The following is a 12,500-nucleotide window of genomic DNA, read 5'->3' on the forward strand; positions in this document are numbered from 1 at the left end:
AGGCCATCGTACCAAGGAGCTGTAGGCACACTGCCATGCCGAATGAGGTTTGTTCTGTTGTTTGTGGAATGTACAGACTGTCACACTGCTTGCAGGGCAGGTTATGGGACGGAGCCATCTTCGAAAAAGCACACGCAAAGGACCATTAGGTTTCTGTAGTGTAGTGGTCATCACGTTCGCCTGACACGCGAAAGGTCCCCAGTTCGAAACTGTGGGTGGTTTTTGCAAAAATATCTTTTCGGAGCAAGCCGCAAAAAGTCCTCTGTTTTTTAACAAACGCATGTAGCTCTGCTGTGAGCAGGGCATCCAAAAATACCAGAAACTCGTAAATGTTCCCCTCCACGGAAATCTTTAGTAAAAGGCGAAAGATTTATGCGTGAATGAAGAGAAACTCGAGCTGTACCTATGAGACGTTGGGACAATATGCTCCCCCGCACATGACACCATGCTCAGCCAGGGTAATGTCTGGTGCAGGCTCCTCCCACCCAGCTCTTTTTCTTTTCTTTTTAAAAAAAAATGCAAAGGACCATGAGGTTTCTGTAGTGTAGTGGTCATCACGTTCGCCTAACACGCGAAAGGTCCTCGGTTCGAAACCGAGCAGAAACAGCGGTGGGATTGTGATAGAAACTTTAAACTGTTTGCCACGCCAGGAGGGTTCAGCTCTCTTTACCGTTATACGCTTTTTAACAAGAGTGCACCAGAAGATTTCTGTCTGCACCCTGAAAGACAGGTTTCCGTAGTGTAGTGGTTATCACGTTCGCCTCACACGCGAAAGGTCCCCAGTTCGAAACTGGGCGGAAACTGTGGGTAGTGTTGGCGAGAATTTCTTATGTGGTTTTCTGTTGAGCAGGCCAGTACACTTGCAGGGGGATTTGCAGCGTAAACTCTTTAGAAAAGGACAAAAATAAAACAAATGACCATTGAGGTTTCCTGTAGCGTAATAACGTTTTTTTTTTTTTTAAATAGCTGCTTTTTGCCATTTTAAGAACACTGGGCAGTCTATCGTTTCAGTCGCTTTTGAACAAGCGTACGCTAGAAGAGGTCGGACTGCTCTCCAGCGGAAGTTTCCGTAGTGTAGTGGTTATCACGTTCGCTTTACACGCGAAAGGTCCCCAGTTCAAAACTGGGCGGAAACAAGTGGAGGTGTTTTTAATGTACATGCTGACATTCGCTACAAAGTCCTTACTTTTGAGACCGGTGAAGGCCATCGTTCCAAGGAGCTGTAGGCACACTGCCATGCCGAATGAGGTTTGTTCTGTTGTTTGTGGAATGTACAGACTGTCACACTGCTTGCAGGGCAGGTTATGGGACGGAGCCATCTTCGAAAAAGCACACGCAAAGGACCGTTAGGTTTCTGTAGTGTAGTGGTCATCACGTTCGCCTAACACGCGAAAGGTCCTCGGTTCGAAACCGAGCAGAAACAGTGGTGGTGTTTTGACAGAAACTTTAAACTTTTGGCCATGCTAGGAGGGTTCAGCTCTCTTTTCCTTTATACGCTTTTTAACAAGCGTGCACCAGAAGATTTCTGTCTGCAACCTGACGGCAGGTTTCCGTAGTGTAGTGGTTATCACGTTCGCCTCACACGCGAAAGGTCCCCAGTTCGAAACTGGGCGGAAACTGTGGGTGGTTTTTGCAAAAATATCTTTTCGGAGCAAGCCGCAAAAAGTCCTCTGTTTTTTAATAAACGCATGTAGCTCTGCTGTGAGCAGGGCATCCAAAAATACCAGAAACTCGTAAATGTTCCCCTCCACGGAAATCTTTAGTAAAAGGCGAAAGATTTATGCGTGAATGAAGAGAAACTCGAGCTGTACCTATGAGACGTTGGGACAATATGCTCCCCCGCACATGACACCATGCTCAGCCATTGTAATGTCTGGTGCAGGCTCCTCCCACCCAGCTCTTTTTCTTTTCTTTTTAAAAAAAAATGCAAAGGACCATGAGGTTTCTGTAGTGTAGTGGTCATCACGTTCGCCTAACACGCGAAAGGTCCTCGGTTCGAAACCGAGCAGAAACAGCGGTGGGATTGTGATAGAAACTTTAAACTGTTTGCCACGCCAGGAGGGTTCAGCTCTCTTTACCGTTATACGCTTTTTAACAAGAGTGCACCAGAAGATTTCTGTCTGCACCCTGAAAGACAGGTTTCCGTAGTGTAGTGGTTATCACGTTCGCCTCACACGCGAAAGGTCCCCAGTTCGAAACTGGGCGGAAACTGTGGGTAGTGTTGGCGAGAATTTCTTATGTGGTTTTCTGTTGAGCAGGCCAGTACACTTGCAGGGGGATTTGCAGCGTAAACTCTTTAGAAAAGGACAAAAATAAAACAAATGACCATTGAGGTTTCCTGTAGCGTAATAACGTTTTTTTTTTTAAATAGCTGCTTTTTGCCATTTTAAGAACACTGGGCAGTCTATCGTTTCAGTCGCTTTTGAACAAGCGTACGCTAGAAGAGGTCGGACTGCTCTCCAGCGGAAGTTTCCGTAGTGTAGTGGTTATCACGTTCGCTTTACACGCGAAAGGTCCCCAGTTCAAAACTGGGCGGAAACAAGTGGAGGTGTTTTTAATGTACATGCTGACATTCGCTACAAAGTCCTTACTTTTGAGACCGGTGAAGGCCATCGTACCAAGGAGCTGTAGGCACACTGCCATGCCGAATGAGGTTTGTTCTGTTGTTTGTGGAATGTACAGACTGTCACACTGCTTGCAGGGCAGGTTATGGGACGGAGCCATCTTCGAAAAAGCACACGCAAAGGACCATTAGGTTTCTGTAGTGTAGTGGTCATCACGTTCGCCTAACACGCGAAAGGTCCCCAGTTCGAAACTGTGGGTGGTTTTTGCAAAAATATCTTTTCGGAGCAAGCCGCAAAAAGTCCTCTGTTTTTTAACAAACGCATGTAGCTCTGCTGTGAGCAGGGCATCCAAAAATACCAGAAACTCGTAAATGTTCCCCTCCACGGAAATCTTTAGTAAAAGGCGAAAGATTTATGCGTGAATGAAGAGAAACTCGAGCTGTACCTATGAGACGTTGGGACAATATGCTCCCCCGCACATGACACCATGCTCAGCCAGGGTAATGTCTGGTGCAGGCTCCTCCCACCCAGCTCTTTTTCTTTTCTTTTTAAAAAAAAATGCAAAGGACCATGAGGTTTCTGTAGTGTAGTGGTCATCACGTTCGCCTAACACGCGAAAGGTCCTCGGTTCGAAACCGAGCAGAAACAGCGGTGGGATTGTGATAGAAACTTTAAACTGTTTGCCACGCCAGGAGGGTTCAGCTCTCTTTACCGTTATACGCTTTTTAACAAGAGTGCACCAGAAGATTTCTGTCTGCACCCTGAAAGACAGGTTTCCGTAGTGTAGTGGTTATCACGTTCGCCTCACACGCGAAAGGTCCCCAGTTCGAAACTGGGCGGAAACTGTGGGTAGTGTTGGCGAGAATTTCTTATGTGGTTTTCTGTTGAGCAGGCCAGTACACTTGCAGGGGGATTTGCAGCGTAAACTCTTTAGAAAAGGACAAAAATAAAACAAATGACCATTGAGGTTTCCTGTAGCGTAATAACGTTTTTTTTTTTTTTAAATAGCTGCTTTTTGCCATTTTAAGAACACTGGGCAGTCTATCGTTTCAGTCGCTTTTGAACAAGCGTACGCTAGAAGAGGTCGGACTGCTCTCCAACGGAAGTTTCCGTAGTGTAGTGGTTATCACGTTCGCTTTACACGCGAAAGGTCCCCAGTTCAAAACTTTGGGCGGAAACTGTGGGTGGTTTTTGCAAATATATCTTTTCGGAGCAAGCCGCAAAAAGTCCTCTGTTTTTTAACAAACGCATGTAGCTCTGCTGTGAGCAGGGCATCCAAAAATACCAGAAACTCGTAAATGTTCCCCTCCACGGAAATCTTTAGTAAAAGGCGAAAGATTTATGCGTGAATGAAGAGAAACTCGAGCTGTACCTATGAGACGTTGGGACAATATGCTCCCCCGCACATGCCACCATGCTCAGCCAGGGTAATGTCTGGTGCAGGATCCTCCCACCCAGCTCTTTTTCTTTTCTTTTTAAAAAAAAATGCAAAGGACCATGAGGTTTCTGTAGTGTAGTGGTCATCACGTTCGCCTAACACGCGAAAGGTCCTCGGTTCGAAACCGAGCAGAAACAGCGGTGGGATTGTGATAGAAACTTTAAACTGTTTGCCACGCCAGGAGTGTTCAGCTCTCTTTACCGTTATACGCTTTTTAACAAGAGTGCACCAGAAGATTTCTGTCTGCACCCTGAAAGGCAGGTTTCCGTAGTGTAGTGGTTATCACGTTCGCCTCACACGCGAAAGGTCCTCGGTTCGAAACCGAGCAGAAACAGCGGTGGGATTGTGATAGAAACTTTAAACTGTTTGCCACGCCAGGCCAGTCGCACGTAGGTGTAGAGCGCTGCTAGCCAATAGGAACGGAGGAAATTCCAGGGAGGCGGGCCAGAAATAATACACCAAATTAGAGGTTCGATTCCCGTCTCTGCCACAAATACCATAAAATGAATTGGTAATCATTTTTAAATCTAGATACACTTTAAGTACGATTAACATATAATAAAAGAACTTTGTGCACAAAAATGAAATAAAACTTGTAATATTTGTTCTTGTGTAGGATGTAAAAAATGTGCAATTAACTTAATAAACCTTTACATTATAATAAGATATAGTTATCTTTAATATAGAAAACATTTGAATGTGAATAATTGAAAAGAACATTTTGATGTTTTAGACCTTTATTTGAGATATTCACATTATATTTGTATAACTATGTACAAAAATCCAAAATATATGAAATATAACCAATAAACACCAAATAGAGAGTTTTGTTTTATTTATAGTACAGATATACATATATATATATATATATATATATATATATATAGGTAATGTATTAAATACTTGTAGATTAAACAACAACAACATTAATAATAATAAAATCTAAAATTGTGGAGAATACAGGAAAAAACAAGAAATATTTTAAATTAAATAATTATGTACAGAGTTCAATATTAACAGTTATTATTATTTAGTGTTTACACATCTGAGCAAGATAAAATAATGCAAGTCAATAAAATTAACTTTAAAAACACACTAAAATGCAATGCAAACAAGGACAAAACTTTTGGTATTTTAGTGAACAAATGGAAATAAATGTAATCTTTAAAATATCTATATTAAAAGTGCAGTAATATGTTGTTTATACATATATGCATAACATTGTGCAAGGAATGTCTTTGTGTTATAAAACAGTATTTGAGGTCTGGGCATGTCATTTACCAGTGAAGTCATTTTTTCTTTTCCTCAATCCACCTCTGCTTCTCAGCCTCATAGAACGGAGACTGCTGAAAGTCTCTCCATGAAATTTCTGCACTCATTCCCTGAGCCTGATAAAGGGAAAACACTTTAGCAGGACAGTAAATGTATTTGCCTGTCACTCCAGGGAAACCAGTGTGAATATGAGGACTGTTGGGTCCTTGTTTCAGTGGCAGGTGGCAGAATCTGCACAGACGACCAGTAGGATGCTCCACCAATGACTTCCTCTTGCTCCTCTCCTCAATCACCCTCTTCGTTTCTGCTCCTCTCTGCTTAGAGGCCTCCAGTTCCCGCTGAAAAAAAGGAGTCTCTGCAAAGTCTTCAAAAGGCATTCTGGGGTTGGTCAGGCCCTCTGCTGAATATGTGTCAAATACTTTCTTGGAGCAGTAGAAGTATTTAACATCACCACCTTGATAAAAGAAATGTATCGAGGTGCCATCACCCATGTATCGAGACTTAGGCTGACCACAGGCTAAACAGGATCTAGTGTGCTTTTTTTGCAGCATATGCTGTTGTTGTTGCTGCTGAACTGCCTGCTGCTTCTCTATGATGTCCTTCACCATCTTCTCAAGCGCTGCCTGGTCCAGAGAGACAGCCTCAGGAACACTCTTTGCGGGTGGATTGACTGGGGCAGGTGGCAGTACTGTCACTGGGACACTGATGGTTTCACTGCCTGAGTGAAGACGCTGCCATAACTGCTGTGTCTCCAGGAGCTTTTCTGGACTGGTGTTAAGTGAAGCATTAGTGTTCTTTTTTTTAGCAAGGTGTTTTATGTACCTGCTTATGTGCTGCTTTGTGGTTGAGTGCAGAAGGCTGTTGGGGTCAGTGCAGGCACTCTGTACCATAGCAGCATATTCAGCATCCACCTTTGTAAGTAGGTCCTTGCTCCCGTGGTGCTTGGCCAGCAAACCATCAATGACATTTCTCATTGGATCTGTCCATCTGTTATGGTCCAACACAAAGACTCGACCCCCTGTCTTAATGGGTCCAGTCCGAGCGGCACAGGGAGAAGCAGCTATAGGCAGTGGTGGTGTGCTTGGCAGTTCTAAAAGAGATTCACAAAATTATTAAATGAAGTATTTCTGTTTTGTGTGCATAGATTAGGCAGACAGATTAAACACACATTGATGTATGAATAATATAATTACCTGCATCTAAAAGAAACTCCTCAGATGTGTGTTCCTTCACTGTCACAGCACTCGGAGTAGAAAAACAGTGAAAAATCACAGCCTGTGGGGTGGCCTCTGGATCAGCAGCAAGAAGGGTCTCAGCAGAAGAGGAATCCTCTAAGCGTTTCTGAAATTGAGCAAAATGAGTGTAATATGCGAGCGAGAATTATAAAGTATTTTTTAAAATTAAAAGTCTGTTATCAAAGAAGTTACCTGAGATGGAAATGAAAAGTCAATGCCAGATGAAGACTCTTCTTGCATCTCTAGGTCTGTCTTCCTGCTTTTGTGTTTGTCAAAGTCAAGAGGCACAGGTCGACAGCCTGGCTCCACATACTGTAGGCCAAACCTCTCTCCTGTGTCCCTGCTGGAGATGTGCAAGGCTGGATATTTGGGTTGCCCTGTCACTTTTATAGATGCCCTGTTTAACTCCATCATCAAAACAGGGTCAAACACTCCAGGTAAGACAAGCCCAGGCTGCTTCAGGTCCACCAGCCGCTGATAATTCCAGCGTGCCACACCAGTCATACCCTGCGCCTGGAACAGCTCAGGAGAGACGCGATTGCCCGTTACCCAGTGAGCCTGGTGGAAATGAAACCCCTCCTGCTGTGAAGTGCCTCTGACAGGGATCCAGATGGGCACAGCAGCTCCTTCACCCTTGACATGATTCAGTTGTAGGGTTCCACCATGTCTGTAGAGGATTCCTTCCTCCACCTCAGGGTCACTCAGACAGCCTCTAAGGATATGGATACGCTGAATCCACCACAATTTTAACATTGAGGGTTTAAAAAGGAAGATGTTGTTGGGATCCTTTGCAAGATGGAAATGGTGGAGTACTTCTTCCACTCTTTGGACCAGCTCTTGAGGATGTGGCACTTTTGTCCTGCAGTGCGCTCTGATGTGCTGCTTGGTGGGATTAGCAGGCTCAATTCCACAGAACTTGTATGCGTTCTTCAGTTTCTCCAGGTCACTCTGATCTACTACAGAGAAGGCAGAAGAGAGGAACTGGCAGAAGGAACTATACAGAGGATGGTGCTCCGAAACACATTCCCTGGTGAATCGCCGCATACAGTGAAACAAGTCTAGTTTGACCACCATGTCCTCATTGTACTTCTGGCAAGCGGCATGTAAATTCTTGAGGTTTCCTGATGTAACCTCTGCCACAGTAGCATCAGTTGTCCTCCAAGCTTCCCACTGCTGGTGCTCATACGGTCCTGGGTCCATCACTCTGAAAGCGGCACAGCAGTCCCTAAGTACATAAAAGGAAAATTAAATTAAATTTTAATGTATTCATTACCTTTGCTTACACTACTTTATGTGATGTGTGATGAGATGTAATTATGCTTACCTGTCCACCCACTGGTACTTGGCCTTGGGTATGCCAGCAGCACTGTAGCGATTGGCCATCCCACAGTACATTGATGTTAAGGACTGCTCACTCTCAGACTGCAGCATCACCCAGGACAGGATCATCCAGTTTTCGTTCATCACAGCATAGGATGACATTGTGCCAGATGAGAGGGTCACTTTTCTAGCAACTTTGCGTGTGTGATCTGACCTGAACACCTGTCCAAAAGTGCCTTGAAGGAGCTGAGTGAGAGCTGTCTCTTGCCGCTGATATTCCTGAAGCAGGCACTCCACCAGATAATGTGCAGACACAGACACCCCATGCCACCCATCAGTATCTTCGTAACCCCCAAACGGTGCAGGTGTGTCATCCTTCCTCAATGCCCCTGTGATGGTTTTCTGGCCATACAGCCCTGCTTCAGCATCCCTGACGTTCTGCACAATGAGAAGGTAAGCCAGGTGGGCTCTTTCAAACTTAAGGTGAAGAACCTCAGACAGCTGGTTGGCCATGTCATTGGGGGAATTTCCAGAGCGCCTCAGCTCATCCATCACTGTTTTACAGATGGCCTTCTTATGGGTGAGGAAGGCTGGCAAGATGTTCCTGAATCGCTGTGGTAGCATGTCCACCCACTGAGGCTTATCAGCGAACCAGTATTTTTTACATGCCTTACAGCACAGACGTGATGCAAGGATGTAATATTGCCCAGTAGTGCCAAGGATGACTCGGGGTCTTCCCACACCAGAGGACACAACATGAGGATTTGGACAGCTGTAGAGACAGGGCAGGATGTAGTTGTTCCTAAGCCTTTCACTTATACTGTGCTCAGGTTTCCAGATGAAAAAGGGATGGAGCTGGAAGTATTTAGGAGACGGAAGGCCCATGCTGGTCTCTATAAGCTCAGGCTGAGGTGGATAGCGCCACAAGGAGACCATGTTCATGAGGTGTCTCACTGGGTGTGATCCTGGCCAGAGCCCCATGGACTCCATCTCTGTTTTCATCCAGATTCTTTGGTGTAGAGAGCAGTTCCAGTGGCTAATATCCTGCATGTAGCTAGGTACTTCCATTGATGCAGGACCTGTAGATGCTGATTGTGCTGCAGGAGGTGGTACAGAGCCTTCACCCCGTGAAGAAGGCCTACTCACAGGAGCTGGTGGACTGGGAGAACTAGAGACGGCATGTGATGTCGGTGAAGGCTGTGGCAGAACTGCATGGAACACAAAGCAAAGGATATATATATATATATATATATATATATATGTGTGTGTGTGTGTATCTGCATGTATAACACATTGAATGCATGTGTGTTTAACTGTCTTTACTTTTTTTGTTCCAGTAGCTGGGAACAGGGGTTTCAGTCAGTGCAGATGGCATTGGGGCAGGTGCTGATTGTGCTGCTCGAGGTGGTACAGAGCCTTCACCCCATGAAGAAGGCCTACACACAGGAGCTGGTGTTGATGGAGGCTGCGGCAGACCTGCAAGGAAAAGCACAAGGAGGAAATTAAAAACATATTAAAACACTGAATGTACATGATATGTATTTGATTGTCTTGATTACATTGAATGACTAGAATCATTATTTATTATATTATTCTATTTATTCTTTTATTTATTCTAGTAATGCACATTCTAATAATGTTCAAATGTCTGTAAGTAAACAGTCCACTTTTCACAACAAATAAAAACAGTTTAAATAGCATGCATACAATTCATGAAGTGCACTCACCCTCACCACTGGTATATTCAAACCTTAACAGTAGTTAGAACAAAAGAACATGTTTTTTAGAACAGGCAAGAACACTGCCAAAACAACAAATAAGATAATACAAATCAGAAATGGAGGATAAGTCTGTATGTAAAGGAATACGCCTCCAAAACTGATGTGGAAAGTAACCTGTTGTAGATAATACTGTGGATCCCATGGCTGCAGATGATCCTAAAAATCAAGCATTATAATTTAAATGATTTCTCTCCAGTATGTGCAATTTTATGTGTCATAAAGATGCTGAATTTGACATGGGTATATATATAACACACATGACACATGATTTACTTACTCAGATATTTTGTTGGAGAAAGACTCAGCATCATCCTCTCCAGTTCTTCATCCTCCTCCATTACTATAAAATAAAATACATTTTATAGTAAACAAATGCATCAGTAGGCTTTAAGAATCAATATAAGCAAATTTGCATGGATTGTATTAACTCACCAGGCTGATCCGAGGCAGTAGTGGAAGGAACAGGGGATCTTGCAGTGGAAGCTGATGGTGAGGGCGACGGAGGAGTGGTTTTGGTCAGCTGTTTTAAAAGATACTGCTGCAAATTGTACATTTTGCTGCCTGGAACACACTTCTGCCTCATTATAAAGGAAGCATATCCGTCTGCCCTGGTATCCCAAATTTTCCTCCAAGTGTCTTGTGTTCTTGATCCAAATCCAACAGTAGTGTCATCCTCTGTCAAAACTGCCACTGGATCTGGTCTTTGAGACAGATACTGTTTAAGGTCTTCAATTTCCTTAAAGCTTCTTGAGTACTCAAGAAAGGAAATGAGACTATCCTTGCATGGACCCTCTGGATGGAACTGCCCAGCCTGTTCTTCTTCCTCAACCTTATCGGACAGGTACAAAGCATAGCTGACGTCATTCTCTAATAACCACTTGAAAGACTTGCCCTTGTACTTGCCGAACTGAAGAATGTATTCTCCCAACACTTCTTGCTTGTCAGAGACATCCCCTCCTCTATTTAACACAACAGAACGGGCATTCAACTTGACCAGGTCTTCTCTTTGAGGTGTTGACTTGTCCTGCAGTGAAGGGTTGTCTTTAATTCTTTTTGCCTCTTCTGATGGGTCCCGGCGTAAATGGCCTGATGGTCCTTTCCTGAAAGACACTTTGACTTTCCCGGGAAAAAACACTGTTTTCTTCATGATGCTTTTCTGAAATCATAATGTATTTATTAGCGTCTCAGCATAAGCATGAAAATACTTAACAAAGTGAAATAAGACAGTTAACTAAAGCATCAGTGATATATATAAAACATTTATTTTAAATTCCCATAATATTCCATAATATTACTGTTTCTTAAATGAATAAATCACAAGAGACTTAAAAAAAGAAGTAAAGTAGCGTTTAATAAATTTGCGTTATTTAATATTCATTATTAAAATTGCTTAATATATTTGTAATAAATATTTAATATAAAAATATATATGTATAAATGTATATATAAAAAGTTTTAACAAGTTTAACTAATTAAAAATGTTAAATTATACCATTAAATTGCACACATATATGTATTTTTTGTCATTAAAATGTAATATATGTGTGTGTGTGTGACATTAATTACATTATAGGAGGACCAAACCTGCAGAAATTAAAGATGAATGAATACATATGTAAATTAATAAAAAGATAAATAAATATGATAATAGGAAAATAAATAAAGGAATAAACGACTTGATAAAATAATTTTTTTAATTTTTTCCCTTTATTTATTTTCTGCTTTTATACATATACATAAAAATATTTATTTGTTAATTCATTTTTTATATTTGGTAAGCAAGACCAACCCACCTAATTATCATGCACGGCAAAGAAATGTAAGAATAAATAAAATTGAAATAAATAAAGGTTAAAATAAATAAATCTGGAAATAAATACAAATTGGAATAAATAAATATAAATGAATATATAAATAAATATAAAAATAAAAGGAAAAAATAAATAAATAAAATTAAAAATAATTAAAAAAAACATTAAAATATAAAAGCAAAAAATAATAAATTAGGGGGGAAATAATGCGTTTATTCCATTATTTATTTTCCTATTATCACATTTATTTATTCATTCATTTTTAATGTCTGCAGGTCTGATCCTCCATTACATCTTACTGCACTGTTAACATATTTTAAACATTGTATTCAAGTAACCTACATAGTAAGATATCAATGATGAAACATTCACCTTAACAAACACATATACTCTTTTTAAATAACAGCTGTATTTATAACGAAAAATTTGGTTTACTGTTTCTTAACATCACAAATCATTCAACACAATTAACAATACGATTACAATGTAAGTTAATCGTATTGTTAATTTTGTTGAATGGTTTGTGATGTTACTTACATGATAATATACATGCAATTTAAATGATAAAATATATGAATAATAACGTTTATGCAGTCACCTGAGGTAAAATCTGTCTGCAGGTAAGTTAGTTTAGACAGTAACAAAAAAAACAAGTTTGCTGACAAGTCCGGTAAACAAATCTCTCCGATCGTAAAACCGGTGATACTGCACTGCGAATGATAGACAGATGACACAGCTTTTTAAATCCCCCGCCACGGAAAAAGCGAAACAGCGCCAGGAAGTCTACATGTGGCCAAAAGTATATTGCATCCGTAGTGTTAAGCACTACCATAGAGAATGAATGGGAAAAGTTAAGAGAAGTTAAGCTTAGCCATTTTCGGTTCCCGCGCGGAAGGTCCCCAGTTCGAAACTGGGCGGAAACTGTGGGTAGTGTTGGCGAGAATTTCTTATGTGCTTTTCTGTTGAGCAGGCCAGTACACTTGCAGGGGGATTTGCAGCGTAAACTCTTTAGAAAAGGACAAAAATAAAACAAATGACCATTGAGGTTTCCTGTAGCGTAATAACGTTTTTTTTTTTAA

At 41.6% G+C, this 12,500-nt stretch overlaps 2 protein-coding genes across 2 annotated transcripts; both read right to left on the bottom strand.

Moving 5' to 3' along the window:
* Positions 1-5,064: 5,064 nt before the first annotated feature.
* LOC309491402 (uncharacterized protein) lies at positions 5,065-8,548 on the bottom strand. Its single transcript, XM_082190465.1, has 4 exons — positions 7,834-8,548; positions 6,702-7,734; positions 6,468-6,615; positions 5,065-6,364 (listed from the first exon to the last, which is right to left on the bottom strand). Exons 1-4 carry the CDS (start codon positions 8,451-8,453, stop codon positions 5,292-5,294), a joined length of 2,874 nt encoding a protein of 957 aa, XP_082046591.1. The 5' UTR covers positions 8,454-8,548; the 3' UTR covers positions 5,065-5,291.
* Positions 8,549-8,637: 89 nt separating this feature from the next.
* Positions 8,638-10,766, bottom strand: LOC309491403 (uncharacterized protein). The gene is made up of 6 exons (XM_082190466.1): positions 10,043-10,766; positions 9,888-9,950; positions 9,725-9,766; positions 9,557-9,579; positions 9,153-9,305; positions 8,638-9,037 (listed from the first exon to the last, which is right to left on the bottom strand). The coding sequence occupies exons 1-5, from the start codon at positions 10,755-10,757 to the stop codon at positions 9,189-9,191; spliced, it is 960 nt and encodes a 319-aa protein (XP_082046592.1). The 5' UTR covers positions 10,758-10,766; the 3' UTR covers positions 8,638-9,037; positions 9,153-9,188.
* Between the last annotated feature and the right edge of the window lie 1,734 nt (positions 10,767-12,500).

Source organism: Leuciscus leuciscus (assembly GCF_965113295.1).
Source record: "Leuciscus leuciscus genome assembly, contig: HAP1_SCAFFOLD_217, whole genome shotgun sequence".
NCBI classification, from domain to species: Eukaryota; Metazoa; Chordata; class Actinopteri; order Cypriniformes; family Leuciscidae; genus Leuciscus; species Leuciscus leuciscus.

Excerpts from the sequence above, each read along its gene's own strand:
- LOC309491402 (XM_082190465.1), bottom strand. The coding sequence starts at position 8,453 with ATGCTACCACAGCGATTCAGGAACATCTTGCCAGCCTTCCTCACCCAT. Across the intron at positions 7,735-7,833 it reads AAGTACCAGTGGGTGGACAG|GGACTGCTGTGCCGCTTTCA; the intron begins GTAAGCATAATT and ends TTATGTACTTAG. Across the intron at positions 6,365-6,467 it reads GGAGTTTCTTTTAGATGCAG|AACTGCCAAGCACACCACCA; the intron begins GTAATTATATTA and ends AATCTCTTTTAG.
- LOC309491403 (XM_082190466.1), bottom strand. The coding sequence starts at position 10,757 with ATGAAGAAAACAGTGTTTTTTCCCGGGAAAGTCAAAGTGTCTTTCAGG. Across the intron at positions 9,767-9,887 it reads TTCTCCAACAAAATATCTGA|GATCATCTGCAGCCATGGGA; the intron begins GTAAGTAAATCA and ends CTTGATTTTTAG. Across the intron at positions 9,306-9,556 it reads TGAATATACCAGTGGTGAGG|GTCTGCCGCAGCCTCCATCA; the intron begins GTGAGTGCACTT and ends TTTTCCTTGCAG.